General features: G+C 38.5%; 2 protein-coding genes across 9 annotated transcripts in view; one reads left to right on the top strand and one right to left on the bottom strand.

Moving 5' to 3' along the window:
- vstm4 (V-set and transmembrane domain containing 4) overlaps positions 1 to 4095 on the top strand; it is a 39717-nt gene extending 35622 nt beyond the window's left edge. For all 5 annotated transcript variants that reach the window (XM_004915916.4, XM_031905764.1, XM_004915915.4 and 2 more), the window contains one exon: positions 1666 to 4095. In XM_004915916.4, coding sequence (XP_004915973.2) covers positions 1666 to 1775 — 110 coding nt within the window. In that variant the 3' untranslated portion in view covers positions 1776 to 4095. The remainder of the gene's footprint in view (positions 1 to 1665) is intronic.
- A 3135-nt stretch (positions 4096 to 7230) lies between these two features.
- wdfy4 (WDFY family member 4) overlaps positions 7231 to 21088 on the bottom strand; it is a 229389-nt gene continuing 215531 nt past the window's right edge. For all 4 annotated transcript variants that reach the window (XM_031905200.1, XM_031905201.1, XM_031905202.1 and 1 more), the window contains 6 exons: positions 19337 to 19501; positions 17589 to 17768; positions 17170 to 17322; positions 16958 to 17006; positions 8335 to 8443; positions 7231 to 7493 (listed from right to left, as the gene is read on the bottom strand). In XM_031905200.1, coding sequence (XP_031761060.1) covers positions 7430 to 7493; positions 8335 to 8443; positions 16958 to 17006; positions 17170 to 17322; positions 17589 to 17768; positions 19337 to 19501 — 720 coding nt within the window. In that variant the 3' untranslated portion in view covers positions 7231 to 7429. The remainder of the gene's footprint in view (positions 7494 to 8334; positions 8444 to 16957; positions 17007 to 17169; positions 17323 to 17588; positions 17769 to 19336; positions 19502 to 21088) is intronic.

The raw sequence follows: 21088 nt of genomic DNA, 5'->3' as shown, positions 1-21088 counted from the left end.
TGAAGCCGCCCACATAAGACAACTTCTAACATGGTCAACCTGGAGTTCACCTACTATCTGGGGCCAAATTAAAAACGACACACATAAGGACTCTCACCTTAACTCAATAATTTGATCCAAAACAGAAAAACTGCAACTACCTTCAAGTACGCTATCATCAACCCGTCTCACACTTGCAACCTGGTCTAAGCTTAAACACAAGCACAACCTAAATTCTAACCTGTCGGGTAACACAATCTACCTAAGGAACCCTAACTTCTCTCCAGGCATGGATCATTCTTTCTACAACAGATGGACTGGACTAAACTTACATACGGTGAGAGACATGATAGAACCTCAGAGGTCTACAGTGCTCACATTTCAAACTTTAAAGGACAAAGCCCCACAACTCAACCTTAAGCTATTTGAATATTTTCAATTGCGACACTTCCTACTACCATATACAACCTCTGCAAGGGCTAATCATCCAACTGCATTTGAAACTATAGCAAAAAGAGGTCTCCCAGAAAAAGGTCTGATCTCTGCACTCCTATCCTAACAATCCCACTCGAAGGTCCTCAAGCTCGGCACAATTATATGAACAAATGGGACTTGATACTTGCCCAACCGCTATCCGAAACAGATTGGAAGAACATCTGGGATAATGCAAGAAAAATGTCCACATGTGTCAGACAAAAAGAGCATATTTATAACATTTTGATGTTTTGGTATCATACCCCTGAAAAATTGCATAAAAACTCTTCCATGACCACCAATCTGCAATCTGCTGGAGAAGCTGCGGCCTACACGGCACCTTACAACATATTTTTTGGGACTGCCCCATAATTCAACCTATCTGGAAGGACATAGCAAGCTTACTGAGCCGACTGTTCTCCCGTGAGGTCTCTCTAGATCCCTCTACAATGCTATTGGGGAAACCATTCCCGACAATGCAAAATAGTGGCCAAGCATTAATTAATCAGATACTTACCGCCACCCGACTAGCCATTGCAGCTAAATGGAAAACATCTGCTGCACCTACTATGAATGAGGTAATCAACCAGGTGAACTCCAACAGGAAATTCTCCACAACAACATTCCCCAATATCCTAAAATCTGGGACATCTGGGAATTGCATGGCCTGGTCACTTAATTCAACAAAGCCTTAGAGGGGACACCCACCCACCTACTTATTGTTTCTTTAGCTACAATTCTACCATGCCCATTGGCCTTCCATACTCAACAATTTAATGGTCTACCCTGGCTTCTCTCTTCTCTTTTATGATCATGCATCCACTGTTTACTTAAACATACTTATGTCTACAGTTCCTTTTCCTTTCCTTTCCTTTTATTTTTACTGAAAATATAGTACTGTTGCTCATTCCTTTTTGAAATATTCAGACACAAGATCAAATGTCAATGCCACGACTTTTTTGCTTCATTGAATTCTGATAATGGTCACATGCTTCATTTTACACTGTACTGTATTTTTACTTTCTTTTCTGTACAATTGAAAAATAAAATATAAGTTTTCAAAATATAAAAAAATATAAGTTTACAAAAAGTAAAGGCTCCCATCTTGATATAAGAAAACTGTTCTACCAGCTGACACAACTTATGGAGTAAAGATATTTAATAACCATTTTGATGTTATATTAATGATCCAAACCTGTTTTTATAATGCAGCCCCGCCTGGTGGAAGAAGGTTTAGCATATGCAGAACTGGAGCTAATGAAGTCCCCACCCCCAGTGAAAGAACCTACCGCCAGCACAGTCTATGCTCAGATCCTGTTTGAAGAGAGTTTCCTGCAGCAGAAAATGCACTCAGAAAAACAAAGTGCTACTACAGGAAATCCTATGCAAAGACTTTAGCCCAAGCACATCTGCATTGCCAAGTTCCATTCCCTTAAAGGAACCACCTTTATTTATATTAATCTCAAACCTTAAACTACTGGATGAAACACTGGGACCTTTTTTTGTTTAGTTTCGGTACTTAATAACAATTGGATTTAAAAGTAGTATTTTCTTGTAGATACAGTGCCTAGAATATTAAATTGTCTCCCAAAGCAAGAAATTTAACATAACAACTTGGCAGTTGTCTCTGTGGATAAGATCAGAGCAATATGGTTTTTGCTATCACAAACCATTTTATAAGCAATCATAATAAAAGCTCTCATATCTCTAGCGGACTTCAGTTAGATAGAGAGAAATTCCATGCCTATGCACAAAACCTTTTACCATAATAAAATAGGGATAATTAATAATAACCTTTTCATATACTGTATAGGATACATTTTTTAAACTCACTTTTATTTAAATATGTCATAGGAAAGCAGGAATAGATGCAGTGCCAGTTAGTGTTTATCACACATTGCATCTGTACTAAGATGAACATGGGATTGGGAAACTGTTAGGCCAACGGCATACAAGGAGATTAGTTGCCCTGCAATTAATGCTTTCCTACCAGCGAGAATGTAAATTAGAAAGTTTTTCAGAAAGCTAAAACAATGCATATGTTTTTCTACTGGTGATTTACATTCTAACTGGTAGGAAATCATTAATCAAGGTGTTATATTCACATCAGCGAACTGCTGATTTTTAGTAAATATGAGATGTATTGTGAAAATACATCTGATGAATGTTTCAGATCTTAGATAAGGAGATAATTCACCATTTAGTAAATCTGGCCCATTAGAGGAAAAAAAGAAAAAAACTATAAGCAGAATGGTCTGCCTTTGACAGGCAATGCAATACATCTTGATGTGACATTTCCACACTGAAAAAATGCATTAAGCAAGTTCCCATATGGCCCTAACCTAAGGTCTAGCTTTTTTTAGACTAGAGGCTATAATAAAAGTAAACCTGGCCCTACGACTCCTAGATCACTACTAAGTGCATTTCTTTAGGGCTTCACAGAGCTACCATTTTCATTTTGGGCTCAAAAGTTTCTTTCATGAAAGGTCTGTTTCAGAGGTAAGATCCATAATCCAGTATCCAGGCTGTGAAAAAGCTGTCCAGATGTGATCGCTATTCTATAAGATTTGTGGTTACTTGGGTTTATGTTTATTAAGGTTTGAGGGTAAGATTTCTCTAGGGTTTAAATTTTTTTTTTTTTAAAGTGTTAGTACCACTAGCAAAATGTGTTCAATTATACAAAGTATTTTCTACTTTTCATATCATTACTCACCTATTCTTATGTTATATCAGTTTTTTCTCCCATCTGTTATGACGCCACCTAAGTCTATTCTCCCTACTTACTCTATTCCTTAGTTTGCCAAGATTGGTAAACGTGTGGACCTTTCCCTGATATGTCTGCCATGAGAATCACAGCCCCTAGTGTGCAGGCCATCAGAGCAAGGACTGCATCAACAGGCAGACGCGGTCCTTGCCCCAACAGGATTTTAAAACCTGCTTGATCGCCCAGGCCCGGATTTTTTGCGGGGGGGGGGGCAGAATGGGGGCGCCCCCATTAGAAATCTGGTGCTGCGATCGACATTTGCCTGATTTATGAACAGATATCAGTGAGGCAGGCCAGTCAGGGTTCCACCATACATGGGCAGATAAGCTTCCTTTCTTTTTATATATATATATTTTATGTTTTCACTTCAGTTGTCTTTTTTTCATAGTATCCCTACTGCCCTTATATTTTTCTACTATCCATTTCCTATTTTCATCTCTTCTCTTCAGTCTTTCTCCTTTCTCTAAGAACAATTTGGTGGCCTGGAACTCCATGCATTCACAGCACAGCAACAGGCTCATCTGTTCCAGTTTCTGCTTTGTGATTGGGCAAGGTATAACTTTGAAACTGCCTAACCATAAAGGGTAACTACTGCACCACAGTAAGCCTAAAAGTGTTTAATAAGTAATAAAATGTTACCATATAAATTGATTTTTTTTCTTGATCATGACCGGATTTATCTTGTTTTTTTTTCGTTTTTTTTACTGGATTTATCTTGTTTTTTATTTTTACAGCACACTGCTTACTTTTGAATGTTGGTACATGTACTGTAATCCCATATCATATTTTTGTAATCAGTAAATATACATTTATTATTAAGTTGTAATATGTACTTATTTTAACTAACTCGTGGAATATAAAAACATTCTGAAACACCACTGGGGTTTAAGTCTTAATGCTATACATGCATAAGTTACTTGAAAATTAACACAATAACTGCAGTTATGGCAGCTCAAATAAGTGTTATTGTTATAAGATATTTTAGCAGTTTCCAGTTTTAACATACAGGGCACAACAGGGTACTGTTACTGGTAGGGTTTCTATACTGAACCATTAGTTTGTTATATGTGGTAGAGTATTTACTTTCTATAGAGGAGCATTGATCACTGAGCCACTTGTCTGCTTCACCATAATAACTGTTGCAATTAATTCAGTTTATTGAGATAAAGTACTTTGTGCCCCTTAGTGCTTTTGCACTGCTTTTTCTCCAGTATGTCAGTAAATGACTCCATTACCTTCTTTTTTAGCATCTATATTTCTGACACTTTTCTGGCTCTATCAACACAACCCAATATATATTACATCAATAGGACTCTCCATTAGACTTTAAAAGCCCCTCTATAGTTTTTTACCCTTCTAATTTCTTCTTCTACTTTCCTTTGCTATACCATATTTTTGTTTTTTTAATTTTTGAAAAGCATAAGGATAGTGCCACACAGGGCTAATTCTCGGCCTGTGGAAAAATGCTGGTCGAGAATCAGCCTCATGTGGCATTTGCCTTATGTTTGCTAGTAAGGTGACCTAGAGACTGGAGCTTTTTATCCATGATTTCAGGATCCTAAGTGGTGTTCTGCAGTTTAGCTATTTATGCTAGATCCAATAGGCTCTCCTGTCCTGCAGTTTTTGCATCCAGTGGGCAACACATGTTGTTGTAGCTTTACAGATGGGGAAAGAGGTTGAAGTTAATATTCCTCAGTAGGGTGTTAAGGGGCCTGAACCTATTGGTCTCCATTTCTTTTAGTTTTTAGGAAATATTTATATTTCTTTATTTTTATTCTTTCTCTGGATATTTGCAGCCAAATTGTGTTAGGTTTTGTTGTTATTATGGATGCTATGTTAGAAGCAACCTAACAAACAAATGGTAATAAAAGCTGCCAACTTGGTCAAAATAGGCTTTTGCAGTTTTAAAAGCACCCCCCCCCCATCACCCAGATGCCACCAGACATTTTACAGGAGCCCCCGGCCCGGACCAGTGGGTCTACCTGCCTGATATTTGACAGATATCTATTGAACAGGTTTAAAAATCTCATGGCACTTTGTAACGTTGATGTGGTCTATAACAAGCTTTCATAAGTCCCAGGGTATGATCTGATCATTGGCCCCAGGGCAGATGGTTGGCAAAATCAGACCCAGGTCTGCTTATTTGGTGACCTTGCCAAATGAACTAATCTGGCAAAGTCCACCCTTAATGTGTTCTGAATACAGTATAGAATTCTGTACTCTAACATCAGAGGCTAACTTTATGAATACCAGCTGAATGTAATCATGTATAAGCTAGGGGTGTGGTGGTTTCCCTATCCCAAAACCTACTCTTGTCTAAACTTGGGCTCTGGTGCTGTCATGCACTACTAAATGCCTGTGAAATCAGCTTGCTGCCAAAATATGTTGTTCAATTACAATGCCAGCATCTCCGTTACAGAGAGATGCTGTTAGTCTAGGGTAACAAGATCACTTAAAAATTAAGGGACACGGCTAAAAGCTAACAGGACTAAACTGATTGCAGTTTATTTTAAATGCAACCAGTGCTGCCCTATAACATATATTTATTAGACGTGTCCCTGAATTTTCAAGTAATCTGGTCACCATATGTTAGTCAATGATCAGATGTTTAGCCCAAAAACAGCTGGAAAGGAGCAATTTGAAGACTACATAGTTACCACACACACAGTCTAGAAAGTTCTCCCTTCAGGAAAAAAGGAAAGGCAGGGCCTCTGCATTTAGCCTAATAAATGTGTTAATAATTAATATGCTTTATTTCAGTTCTTCATTTTCTTCTTGAGTCAGATTCTCTTGGAGGCTATGTGAATTGTGGAAGTCACACCAACATTTAAGTGTAGTTTTTGCTACATTTGTTATGCTATACTTCAAAAATTAGCAATGCAAAAATATAGTAAAATGTAAGTAATACTTCCGCAAGGCATCCACAAAGCATTTTACAGTGAGAACAATGTGTAATGGAATCTACAGCACATTTTATATTGAGACCCAGAGCACTGTAAAGTCAGAGCGATTAGTAATGGACTAGCATTCCCAGCAATAAGTAAAAGAAATTAAGTAATGGTCCCTCCAACACACAATATACAATGAGAGAAAGGAGTAATGGCATCCACATCACTTTTTTAACTGTATGAGCAGAATGCTGGCATACCAAATAGATTATACAATGAGGGCACTGGAAAATAGTACAACAAGAATATTAAGGGAAGCACTGGGCACTGGCACCCCTAACCATACAATAAGAGCAGTAGATCGTGGTTCTCCAGGTACAATTATAGTGACAAGCATAGTGTACTAATGTACTGCCACCCTAAATATATTCTACAATGAGAGATTGTATACTGGCACCCCAAGCACATTATATAGCCATGGGCACTGTCATACCAAGAAAATTGAACAATTGAGAGCAGGTAGTCTAGCACTGTATTTTCTATCCACACCTTCTATTCTGTTCTCTTCCCTCTATTCTAGTCCACAACTTCCCTACTATCATTTTCATTATACATGATTCTGTCTGTTTTATATGCTTTGTCACTGAAATGGATGACAGGAAAAAAGGCACTGTTTGGTGGGTAAAGCTTAATTATTATAGACCATATTTAACTCTGTTACTGAAATTAGTTTTATAAACTAATATGGACTGTGCATAAAAAGTGGTTACACCGTGGCACGAAATGCATAATGTTTTGCAGCAACTATATTGACTTCGTGCCTTTAGAAGTGGCCGTGATCTCACAAAAGAAAGCTATTTACAAAACAGATGCACCTTACATTATCTAAGGCAGCTTACTAGTGAGTTTTCTTTTGTTTATCACACCTTTTTATAGTTTTACACAAGGGGGAATATTTATTATTGTGTGCAAGCCTACATTAGCGGTGATGTTGCCAATAGCAAACAATCAGATCTTTGCTTTTGTTAGCTAACTTGTAGGTGACTTCTTTCAAATCTAATTACTGATTGATGTTGGCTTACACGCTATAATAAATATGCCCCTATATAAATAAAACAACATATAAACAATGTAGGTATCATTTTATTTCCACAGTATAGTTAATGGATATATTAACATTAAGAACCATATTGTGACAACAAAGCAACCAAAGTTGTATTTTGCTACTACAATGTATGTTGCAAATATGTCATGACACTTTAAGATGATATACTGTAATCTCAGGGCAAGCATGGTTTATACAGGAATAGAATTGTATGTGGCATCAGTCCAGGTACCAGCTGGTAATAATACCTCTTTCATCACCAACAAAGAGTTTGGTGTTGTTCCTATAATACAAAATATAGTGTTAGTTATGATCATTAACCAATGAAAGCAGGAGTTTAGAGCAGCATAGGTCCTAGTGTTAATATTTTTACATTTTAAAACATTTTGTAAGGAGTAGCATTTAGCAGTATACATATCAGCAGGGAAATCTTTTGTTGAAAAATGACTTGTATGTGCAAAACAGCAGTGGCTCAAAATGAAGGTGTTGGTTTGGTAAGTATGGCGGAGTTGGTTTACCCTGTCTGATGCTAGTCATTAAAGAGGAGGGTACAAAGAAGGAATACAGATTCACAGCACAGGAAATAAGATACCCTCTGTCCAGGCGCTGTGCTTAGAAAAAATTGCAGAAAAGCATAAAGGAGCATAAAGGAAGCAGCTTCTCTAACAATGTAAGCCAGTGTTATGCCATTGCAGAGCTAAAAATAATCTTAACTAAGATGTAATTTCCCTTTCTCTTGGACTCCAATGCATTGTGACAACATTTTTAGCTAGGCAAAACACAAGTTTGCTCATCATTCTATCACCTGCAAGTACCCAATGCAGTCAAGTCACAGGCGTTCATCACTCAGAAACACACATTTTCAAGCTATAAGTGCAGTAAGTCCCATTTAAAGTAAATGGGGATAATTTCAAAATCGCCATTGCTTAAGACAAAGACCCTTAAAACCCTTAGCAAAGGGAGATATAAGGGATAAGCAAAATGGAAGAACAGAACAGAAGTATGCAGAAAGCATTTACACATGAAACAGATTAAGACCATAACACAAACAGCATTTATTAAAAAATCATTAATTTTGGTTAACCGTTTTTCTTTAATTTGACTTCTGGAAATAAAACTTTTACCTTGATACAGCAAGAGCGGTTATTCCAAAAGTGTGCTGTTGCTTTCTTGTTGCTGTGATTCTAGGGGCCAGCTGGTGAAACATGCGCAGAGATGTTCCCAATCTGTCTCCTGTATGAAAAATGAAGGTACTGTATGTTGTACTGTAAAACTTACTGTAAGACCTATGCAAAACACTTTTCACTCTTGACTGCTGTAGGGACCCATAGGGTTAAGCTCCCTATGGCTTTACTTCCCTACTTTTCCTTATCTGTACTGTTATAGGGCAGACCCCTCTATACTCCGGTTACAGTTACTTAAGCTATCCCTTACAGGTTAAACCCAATTAACCACTCCCCTTGGCAGACTATATAGTGTCTTGCACAAGGAAGTGTTTTCCTCTTTGGCTGCCGGTCTGCTACCTGAAGCAGGGCTCCACTGAGCCTGGGTACAGATCTGGCCCAGTAAGCCACTATCCATCCAAATTAAGTCGGGGACAGGGCCCCGTGAATGAGGAAAAGACAGTATAGCAGCATATTTCATAGCACCCTCTAGAAGTGGTGAGTTCAGACAGAATTATATAGAAAGAGCAGCCATTTGCTCCATCCAGGATAATAGCAAAGGAGTAGTCTTCCTAACAGGCATTACTGGCCTTAGATTAGGTACACAGAAGTGCTAGGGAAATAGGTTAGCAAATATGCCTTGCCCTAACCTCCAAAAGAGCATGGGACTATGCCGGTGAGCTTTCCTACCTATCACGCTGTTGTTGTTCTACCTGCCCAATCCTCTTGATGAGAAGGGATACACAGGGGAGCATCATATTTCTGCTATTAATCCATTTTACATCAACTGTATAACTGCATACTGCATAACATCTATTAAGTGAGTATTGAAATACCCTGATTACCATTGTCTTGGACAAATAAAGTACTATCCAGTTATTTTGCAAGAGCTCCTGGCGTCCTATTACTTCAATATATTGCACAACACCAGTGTGAGTTGTAGTGCAACTACATCATCTAGCCCTGACATAGCTCCCATATAGCGGAGGTCCACTCCTGTGCATTAAGGTCGCATGTAACACATGCTCTACAGCACGCTACTAGTCTGGGTTTGGCCATATCATAGCCAAATAGGTGTTACACTGCCATAATTAGTGATGAGCGAATTTTTCTCCAGGTATGGATTCGCTGTGAAATTCCACATTGCCAAATTTTTTCGTGACACTGGCTCAAATATTTGTTTCAGCAAAATTTGCAAAGTGAGGAAAAAGTTGCATAAAAAAAAATCACGGTTGCAGCGTAAAAAGATGCTTGGGTCAAACCACATTTCACAAAATGTTCAGCAGTTTTGCAAAATATTCACCAAAGCAAAGCAGACAGATTTACTCATCACTAGCTATCACCCAACAGATCTAAGCCACATTCAAATGGGAAAAGGGTTGGGGAGCAACATAAGCATAAAAAAGTTCCAAATAAGGACAGTTATTGACAGTAATTGGTGTAAATGTTTTTTTCACTCCAAATGCATTAAAATCAATGGGCGTTTTTTGGCAAAATTTTTCTTGGCAACTTTTTTGTCTCTGCAGTTTTGTGAAGAAAAACTTTGATGCCGAAATTCAGAATTTTTCTGCAAATCCATGCATTTATATGCCATTTTCTTGCAATATTGAAACTAACAAAGTAATCTGCACTGCTCTTGAGAAAACATAGACCTTCTTCACAAAATACTTCATAAACTAAAACTGACAGTAGTATCCTACTGGTTTAATGAGGGGCACAGGTAGCAGATTTGAAAGTAATTCATGCTCAGTATTGCAAATTCTGGCACTTTGTGCAAGCCTTTCCTTTCCTTTAGCCATAAGGCCAATCCACAGTAATCAGTCTAGGTCTTAGCGTCTTTTTATTTTGAATTTGGCACCAAACCACAATGATAATGTCATCATTGCTGGGAAACCATGTGGCGCTTATGGGCGCCACCATCTTGGAGTCCACACAGGAAGAAAAGAACATGCCCAGTGGCGTTCGATATAAGTGGTGACTTCAAATATCCTTATACTTTACAACAGAGGGTTCATTATTTAGTGCAAATACATGGTTAACTGAGTCACATGAGATTACATCCTATTACAACTAATGACCTCATAAATCACCATTTATAAGGTCATAATTTACAAAACATTCATGGCTATTATATTTGTTTATATTGTATTATTGCATTGGTCCCTACCTGTTCTGGTATGGTATTGTTTTAATGTAAAACAATGTGCATGCAATTAGCACTATATTAACAAATATATGCATACGCTTACAATTTCACAGATAATCTAAAAGAATGGTAACAGCTCAGTACCATTTATTTATACATATACAATATATAACATCACAGAATAAAAGCAGGACACAGTGATCATAAGGTCCCTCAGACTTTGCATGACATACAGCAGCGATGTCCAACTGGCGGCCCGCGGGCCACATGCGACCCCCCACCTGTCTGGCTGCTTTGATGGCTTACCTTTGTGTAAACTTTAAATGGTATCAGTACTGAGATTAACTGGCTCCCTGCATGGTTCTCACCTCAGATTCAGGCTGTAATTCCCCTGTATTGTGTAAAAATGTAATTCCCTGTGTTGTTCACACCTTTTAATCCCTACATTGTTCACCCCCTGCAGTGTTAACAGGGAGGGTATGGCACACACAGGTAGGGCAGGCAAAGTATAGCACACACTGGCAGCATAGGGCAGGCAGATTATGGCACACACAGGCAGCATAGGGCAGGCAGAGTATGGCACACACAGGCAGCACAAGGCAGGCAGAGTATGGCACACACAGGCATGGTAGGGCAGGCAGAGTATGGCACACAGACATGGTAGGACAGGCAAAGTATGGCACACACAGGCAGGGTAGGGCAGGCAGAGTATGGCACACAAAGGCAGCATAGGGTGCCTGTGGCCCCTAAGGTGTGTAATTATGTGCTGGGAGTTGCTGTGCTATCCACAGGTGAGGAGGAAGCACATGGATTTAAGGGTGTGTCTTAATATGACTTAATATATCCTTTTATATATGAAGAACGGTTGATACCCCTGCAGTGAGGACAAAGCATTTGGGTTTTTGCTGCACTACCACCATTGTGATAAAATGGGTGTGGTTTGAAGCAGGTGTGGTTTAAAAAAGGGGTCAAAACTGGTTTCCATTAGCGGCCCTCCACCATGTATGCTAGAGAAATTCCGGCCCTCGGTACCGCAGAAGTTGGACAGCACTGACATACAGTATTCAGTTTAAAATAAAACAGCCCACATACATGTCATCAATCAATCAGTCTCCTACTTGGAAAAACTGGAAAGACTGTTGCACCATTGTTAAAAATCAGTGTATGGGAAAATATCTATGCAGCTCACAGTTAGCCATGGCAGCTGCCTTGTTCTGACCCATTGACAACCACCCATCCATGCTGGAGTTTCATCAACTTTTTTTTTTTAAATGTTGCAAAAAGCCCACTGTGCATCATAACTGGAAACTCTTCTAGCATTTATTGTCATGCTCCTATGGGTAATGACCTCATACCAACAAGAAAAGACAAAAGTCAGGGAATACAATATCTGTCAGTTACATTATTGCATTATGACAAGTAGCTGATCTAGCCAAATCTTTAGTATAGCCATACTAAATCCAAACCTTTAAGGTAATGTGACTTTGGACAAATTATTTTTGGTTTTCTCAGCCCCCTGATGAATACTATTGAGACAAAAGCTTTTGGCTTTAAATACACTTTAAAAATCCCCTAGTTTCTAGTTCCTAGGGATAAGCAAACCTGTAAATTTATCTCATAGGACAAATATAGCCTAGCTTTCTCTTACATACAATGTAATTTAACTGTTAGTGCTGCAACCAATTTACAAGTACTGTATATCTATATAGTTATACCTCTGCATGTGTCATACACAGATATAATACCCCAATTTTAGCCCTTTAATTAAAATCCTATTTGCGTTATAAAAGTGAAAAAACAAGCATTATCTATAGTAAATATTCATTTTTGTGTGTATAGTTAATAATAAATATTCTTACATACATGCCCATCTTACATATAAACAAAATCACAAAGATATTTATAAATATATTTGAAAACTGCTTTAATTTATGGTCAGCAAGTTGTTAAATTGAGAAAAATATATTTAATCTCAGCTTGCTGTGAGGAAAGGAGCCCAGCAATTGAATTTGAGAGCTGTGATAGTTACAGAGTCTGACACAATGCTGAAACTATTGTGTTTGAAATTGGATTTGTGTATTATTGCTTTCTAAATTGCATGCCGCTTCAGCAGAATCTCCTCTCGCTGTTTGTTTATGGAGCTCGGGATTAATAAGGAGACGCAGGCGCACGCAGGCAGCTGCTAATTAGCCAGAGCGGGGAAAGTCTGGGAAGCTCCGGAGATGGGCAGCCAGGATTGCTAGCTCTGGGAGAAAGGGATCAGCGGGCGCTGGTGGCCCCAGGGATCTGTGCATCACTTAATGATGGGATTAATGGGGGCTTTTTTGGTAGAGGGCTGTCTAGGATTGTGATAATGGAGCACGAAATAGGATTAAATGATGTAATTATCTCGGGCAATTGTGCTGCTGCTAGATTGGGACAGAGACAAATATATGCAGGTTGATGTAAAATGCATATGTGTGCATATGCAAGTGTAAACATATACTTTCATTAGAAATATTGGGTTAGTCCATAAACACTAGATAAATAACAATAAACACAAGACAAATCTTAAGTGACTTCCCTATATTTTAGCACAGATGTTTCCTGTAAGTATATTCTCATATCCGCTCATTAACTCTTTTACTTCTGCTAAAATACATGATACATTGTGAGTTTGGCACCATAAGTTATAGTGTTCAGAAACCCCATACAATGTGTGAAACTAAACCAAATCAAGAGGTAACTTGCATTAATGATCCAAAAATTCGAACACTGAAGTTCATAGAGTTTAGCAAATTTATATGTAAATCCTGGTGTCAAACTACAGTGGTGGTTATAGCAATGCTTCTGTGATTTCCCATCCAAAATGTTGACTCCTGAGTCCTATTTTAAGCAGATTGCACTGCCCCTGCATATCATCTTTAGATACACTAAACTGTTTCAAAGAAACAGAACATGGCTTGGGCATTAATTTCATATTGAGTAGTATGTCACTACAGAGAGCTCCTATTTCATTACTCGAGAATGAGTATTTTGTAAATCAATGATCCCCAACCTGTGGCTTGCAAGCAATGTATTGCTCACCAACCCATTGGATGTTGCTCCCAGGGGCCTCAAAGCAGTTGCTTACTTTTTAATTCCTGGCACAAAGTCAAACTTTAGTTGCACAAAAACCATGTGCTATAAAGCGTAGGGGCAGCATGACAAGCGCTTGGTATGACCAGTACCCAGATTAGACTGGTTTATGTATAAAAATTGCCAGAATCAGATGTAGCTGCGATTATGTGAGCAGGAATAAGTTAAGGCAGGAGAAAGCTGGGCCAGGGGGTGGAGAAAGGGGAGGGATGTGATGCAGGGGAAGAAGAACTTCACTTCCTTATATTCTGAGCAGGTAAAAACATCCCACCCTCCCACTTTTTTGCATATTTTGCAAAAACGTCAGGCGTTTTCTTCTTTATGCTCTCATATTAGCTATTAATAACTGAATATGGATGGTTTTCATGTATGTAATTGTAGGGACCCATAGGGTTAACATGTACCTATGGCTTTAATCCCTGCAGTTTCCTTGGTTTGTGCTGTTACTGGGCAAAGACCCATGTATCAGTTTAAAGTTTGCCTATGTGTCTAATTGGTTAACTGAGAGACCACTCCCTGGGCACTCTGATATAGTGCTTAGCAGGGGGATGGGTCTTCCTCTTTGGCTGCATCTGCTGACCCAGGTGGAAGTCCACTGAGCCTGGGATTAACAGGGCCCAGTAAAGTGAGTACTCTAGAGGCTGCATCCAGCTCTAGTGAAGTTGGGGAAAAGGAATCCCCTGTTTGCAAGCAGTTGAGACTGAAATCGAGTGAGCAGTGGCTGTAACGGCTGTTCCAGCTTTAAAGAGAGATCTGCTACGCTGCTGTTAGATGCCTAAATCCTGGGATCTCAAAGTGATTGATTGATCCACCTGAGGGAAGGTATTGAAAGTCTCCTGTGTGTGTCCCCTGGGTGAGGACAGGTGTTTCGTGTGCTTGCTACATGGGAGCAACTGCCATTCCAAAGGAAGAGGTACTTTGGGAAAAGGTAGCGCTACCTGGGGAAACTGAAAGAGCTCTGGGGAAGGGACTTGCCAGGACTGAACTGGGAAAGTGTATTTCCTCCAGGATTGGAGTGTGGGACTGTGTTCTGGAAGAGACTGAGCCAGTAGTGACAAAACAGGGTTATTACTGTTTGCATGTTAAAGGAACAGTAACACTAAAAAATAAAAATGTTTTAAAATAATTAAAATATAATGTACTGTTGCCCTGCACTGGTAAAAGTTGCGTGTTAGCTTCAGAAAGACTACTATAGTTAATAGAAATAGCTGCTGTGTAGCCATGGGGGCAGCCATTTAAATTGAAAAAAGGAGAAAAGGCACAGGTTACATAAGAAGATACCTGATAAACTGTGAAGAATACAATGGGAATCTGCTACTTATCTGTTATCTGCTTAGTAACCTGTGCCTTTTCTCCTTTTTTCAATTTAAATGGCTGCCCCCATGGCTTCACAGCAGGGTATTTATATAAACTGCAGTAGTGTTTATGAAGAAAACACACAACTTTTACTACTGCAGAGCAATAGTACATAATATATTAATTATTTTTATACACTTTCATTTTTTGGTGTTACTGTTCCTTTAATGCTATTTCATTTTCACTTCATTATATAAAGTTGATATTGCTGCAAACTGTGTGTGATTATTTCCTAGTGGAAATCCCCTTGAGGTGTGCTCCTCAGTGTCCACTAGGTGGAGGCACTGCGCTAAAATCCCAGTCCCAGTGGCTTTCATCTGCAAAGGGAACCCAAATCTTCTGTTCTAAGCCTATATACAGCCCAAAATTGATTGTGCCAAGAAAGGGTTACATTATATTGTGGTTTCTGTATCTTTATACCATATAAATGTGAGAGTCAGCATTGCAGTAATTCATGTTATTTCCAAAAGCTTGATCCATGGAATTTTCAGGAAGAATTTTTTTCTCTCTTGAGGCATAATTGGCACAGGCTTCTGGATCAAAAAACAGTGGCTATATGATAATGTATTTTAAGTTTTATTTGTCACAGCAGAGGTAGGACCTTGCCAGAGTACTGTACAGGACATTTTAGAGAGAGTGAGAAAGGAGGCTCTCTCCTGTGACTGCGCGGTGGATTGATAGATACAGAGGCTACTACTGCTGTGCTAGGTGCTGTGGCCATTTTATACTATTTTTGTCTCCTGGTGTTTCATTAAGGTATGTTACAATGGGGGTTCAGTGGGATTGTTTAAGGCGAAGGGTCAATTGAGGAGTCCCCTTGCCATGTAGGCTGCTAGTCCATATAGGGGCTACCAATAGCCAATCACAGTCTATTATTGGTGCCCCCAGGAAATCTTTAAATGTTTGTGTTGCTCTCCAAATTTTTTTTATTTGAATGTGGCTCATAGATTAAAAAGGTTGGGGACCACTGCTGTAAATGCTGCATTAGTAAGCCCCTTGGTAGCTAACCCCACAAAAAAACACAATGGGGCATTGTGCCTAGGGTTGTGAACCAGCCTGTATTTACAGACTTAGCCTGTAGGCTGTTATTACAAACTGATGTTCAACTGATGTTTTCAGTTCCTGCTGTTTTGTTTGGACTGTCAATCGGGATAGAAAAAACAATGCAATATAGCCAGCACATAATAGATATCATGTATGGCTGCAAATTAAGAGGACCATTCTGTGCTGTGTTTCTATACTGAAAGTAATCCAATATACTTGGTTGGTATAAAGACCACTTTAACAGCCCCAGCCTATTCCAGCACATTTTAGCATTTTAACCATAAACCTCACAGATGTATCAGTCAACATCCAAGCCTTACCCTATCAAAACTTTGATTCCAAAATTTTAGGTCTAAACTTTAGGACTAATAACTTTTTTATATTTCTTCCATAGAAAAATAAGTAAAATGCATGACTGCAATATAGTATTAATGCACTTCAATTTGTCATTCATTCTGGTAATACTGGATTTGTGAGCCTCAAAAACTTACTGTGGCCTCAGTCCGAGAAAAAAACTACTTTAGTCTAATCTGTAATTGACTGCATTTTAAAGTGACCTGGGTGAATTCATAGGTGAGTTAGGCTTTGTTGTTTTTTTCTTTGTTGTTTTTTTTAATTGTTTGAGCAACGGGGTCATACCACCATTTAACTCTCTGTAGCTATCTTCTCTTGCACTTTATTCAGAATGCAGGTCAATCTCTTGGTGCCACCTTATCTACCCCTGCCTTGGTCAAGAAATATAAAGCATGGCAACATTCTTGTAGCAACAGACCACATAAGTTTGACCAGCTAGGAAAACATGGTTAGATTATGGGTAAAAACAAACGACTTCTTGTGCCACAAACAAATCCCAAAACTTTAACATTATTTATTAAATTATCCTTTGCATGTATAGCATTAGAATAAAATATTTTCTATTACCTCCAAGGCCAATTATTTTCTTATCTTCTGCACTTTCCATCTTCCAAAACTAGAAAAGGAAAAATACAAGATATTAAGGGACAAGATATTAATGTGCTCTTGTCCTATGCTGTTTGTGAATGAAGGTTCTACAGAATTATCTGTCACTGGGAGTGAGCTGATGATCATTTGTCAATAGCCTTAAGAAGTTATGTAATGTTCATAGTTCTCACCCTGACAATTCCATCCTGGGATCCTGTGACTATTACACTCAAACCCCCAAAGCAGCAGCTGAGAATGTTGCTCCCCACACGTATATAGGTTAAGGGTTTTCCATTTACTGACCACATGTAGAGATCTGAGTGACAACACGAGACAAATGCACCCTGTGGAAATTAAAAAAATGTTAATTCAATTTTAGATGTATCCAACGGCAAGTTTAACAGAATGCAAATAAAAAACCACAATAACTTGATATCCCTACATTTACATACATACAACCATTCTGCAACCCATCTCTATATTCCACTTCATGATCCAAATTATGCTTAGACACTATTAGATTCTTGTGCTGATTTGCTACAAAAAATATGTCCTACTATCTGGTAGCTCAAAGATAGTATACTGTGTGTGCAGATTGTCGCATGCTCACCGTTCTGTCATTTACCGCTACAAGTGTTACTTCTCTTGGGTGAATTGGGAGCTTTCGGACACATTTCAGATTGTCCAGATCCCAAAGGATGCAAGATCCATCTGCAGAGCCACTGATCAGAACCCCATACTTTACTGATGCACAAACACAGAGCACCGCTGACCCATGACCTGTTAGCACCTGGGGAAATCCAAACTAGTGTTATACACTGAAACAAACACTGAAACAGGGGGTTGAATGCATTTATCGATGGTATCTCATCCTGCACCATGCTTGTTCAAGTTTAATTTCTAAAAAGCTTTTTTGAAGATGCATGATTATTAACATTCATGTAACTGAATTCATGGGCAATCTATTGAACATGTTGGGCTATTTAGAGTATTTGAAGTTAACTTAAATTGGTTCATTATCTTACAAATCTCCTGTGTACAGTTTTATGTATGGGCAAAGAATATATTTGTGTAAACAGTATATAAGATATGCAGAGCTATTTAAAACAACAAAATTCCCAGATGAATGCTTTATGTAATATATTCTTCCAAATTTTAGTATGTATATCCTAATAATGTCTTAAATGTCTTAAAGGAGACATTCCTACTCTTTTTTAATTTAAAAAAAATGTTAAATGCTCATCTTTTGCCCTCTGAGAAACTAACATACATAAATTTCAAGACCAATGAAAGGGAACAGGTTAAAGAGAAAACATATAAGCAGAGCTTAATATTGGAACTAGTAACAAGGGTTATTTTTGCAGTAGTTTGTATCTTTATGAGATAGACTTAGGGGCATATTAATTATGCTGTGTAACAAATGGCGAGAAATTTCGCCACACATCACCAGGCTTCAATGTGTGAAAAACGGCGTAAAATCGGTGTAATTTTTTTACACGTTTTTTCATTTGCTGTTTGTTTGGACGGCAATCTTTTCCATTTATTTTACCCCCAAGCAGCTGAGAACGTTGCTCCTCACACGTATATAGGTTAAGGGTTTTCCATTTACTGACCACATGGAAAGTCCCAAGCTCTGCAATTTAGGGAGTGCCATAGTACAGCATTGCATTTTACACCTTGCACTAGATTTTTAATCCTGTGAGGTGCAGAGCTCACCTATGCTGCAGACACTGCTCACTTAATCAACACTAGGGGGCAACATTTTGTGCTCTTTAGTACTATTGCACTTTCATACAGAGAATTAGTAAATTAAACCTCTTCTTTATTAAGGTAACACTAAAAACATTTAAAATCTATTACGTTTTGAAACCAATGATTTTCATATTCCAGCTAAATAACAGCACACAGAGGCATCACAGGAATAGGGATAACAGCTCCAATGGCTTTAAATCCCTACACTTCCTTATTTTCTCTTGCTGGATAAATGCCCATGTATCTATTTTTGTTCAATTCCATATATCTATTATTGGCCTATAGGCTTATGACCATTTCCTGCCACACTTTAATATCATGTTTAGTAGGGAGTGGATCTTGCTCTTTGGCCTGCATCTGTTGAACCAGGTGGATGTACACTGATCCTCGGATGAACAAGGCCCCAGTAAAGCTGTGCTGCCATAGAAGGCCCTACCTCTACTAAAGTCAGAGGATCAGGGACCCCACGAAGAGACTTTAGTTAGTGACCAGTAAACATTGTAATAACACTTTCTATCTAAAATCTAGCCAACCAAGATAGGGTTACATATACATGGGAAACACAGTTATGGATGCACCGCAGTTGGTATACAATGTAGTTGGTACCTTTTTCAGTTGTAATTCAGACTCCCTTTCCTTTTGTCCTGGAGGTGAGAATATCCATACACACAGAACTGAACTGCTCATTGCAGTGATTACAATGGCTGGTGAAGGGCAAATAACAGAATGACACCAGCCCCAGTGAGACATCAATTCCCATACGTCTACAACCTGTAACGTAAATGACAAATCAAATAATACCACTTGGTAACTTTTGGACATTTTTGTGCTGTAAGGCTGATGGCTGATGGCTAGTGATGAGCGAATCTGTCCCGTGTCGCTTCGCCATAAAATTCGCCCACGTCTTTTTTGTCGCCCGCATCTTAATTCCAAGTTCTTTCCAACTTCCCCAATCTCCCAGGGAGATCCTAGAAACAAGCATCTGCCTGGCACCAACAGCCAAGTTAAACTAGTTTCCTTATGTCCTACAGCTAAAGCACTACATGTCAAGATCCACTTGCTTGATGACGTTGCCAAACAAATTTTCACAGATATGTCCTATCGATCATATGACAGTGATGCAGGCCATTGGGACAAAGACTACATTAATGCTCAGATGTGATCATCCGATGTGTCAACAAAATCAAACTTGTTAAATTGATATCTGTCCTATTTTTGAGCATATATCAATCAGTGAGGCCTGTCGAATGGCATCATACCTCAGAAAACAAGCTGCCAAATCAGCAGCTTTCATCAGCCACCTCAACTCAAACTTTTGCTTGCCTATTGATACTTGCAATACATTCTTGCTTGTCTATCTTCTATTACCCTAATCCACATGAATTGTGCATTATGCTCCACCCCCTGTGTCAGTTTTGCCACCAAAGGAAGTTCAAATAGCCAGACGATGTAGTAAGGAGTGCTATAAATCTTAGCAAAGCTCAAGTGAAACATGCATCGATCTTAGCACAGTTCATGGAGGTAAGGTCAATATAGCATTGCGAATTGCAAGGATATGATTTTGACACAATTCTCCACCTCAACATCATTATCTAATGAAACAGTTGAAAAAAACAAGTTGTCCTCATGAAGAACTTTCTTTTTCTTGGTTTATACATTAAGCCAATTATTTTGCTAAAAGCAAGTTGCAATGAGTCTAAGCTGCCTCATACATGTCTGGCATGTCTGTCTTTAAGGTGCAACATTTTTCTATTCCCCCTAAAACCTAAAAACAAAGTTACATATCAAAACATATTTGACAGAAACATTTCTGTATTAGTTCCAAAAATATCTAAAGCAACAAATACGTTTTCACCTCAAATCTCATCCTAATTGACCTTCATGCTGTGCCAACCCACTCACCCCCCTGAAGACTTTAAAGTACTGGACAGCTAGAGACCACAGATTTTTGTTCACAAATGGTATGGTTTGTATCATTTGCTTAGATATTATTATGCAAATTTGGGTTTAGGTTCAGTTGAGTATTTGACTGAACCTTATTACTGCTTACAATTGTATTGACACCAATAATTAAGTTAATTCCCCTAATTATGGGGGTTCCCCAATTATGCTTATTACAAATAAATAGTAATTAATAGTAGAAAAGCAAATAGTGTGGGCACTGAATGAGTTCAAATAATGTTGATATGTTAATTATAACCTATTGCAATTTATAAATCTTTTTCAAGATATTAAAGAATAAGTAAACCTTTTTCTTTTCTATGAGTAAAATTACTCTAAACAGCCTCCAGAATTACCTACCTTTGTCCCAGCATTCTCTCTGACCTGGTTCCTCAGTCAGCAGGTATTCTTTTTCTT

This window comes from Xenopus tropicalis, chromosome 7 (genome assembly GCF_000004195.4).
Source record: "Xenopus tropicalis strain Nigerian chromosome 7, UCB_Xtro_10.0, whole genome shotgun sequence".
Lineage (NCBI taxonomy): Eukaryota > Metazoa > Chordata > Amphibia > Anura > Pipidae > Xenopus > Xenopus tropicalis.
Note: the sequence above shows the minus strand (reverse complement) of the source record. Positions and strands in the feature narration are given on the sequence as shown.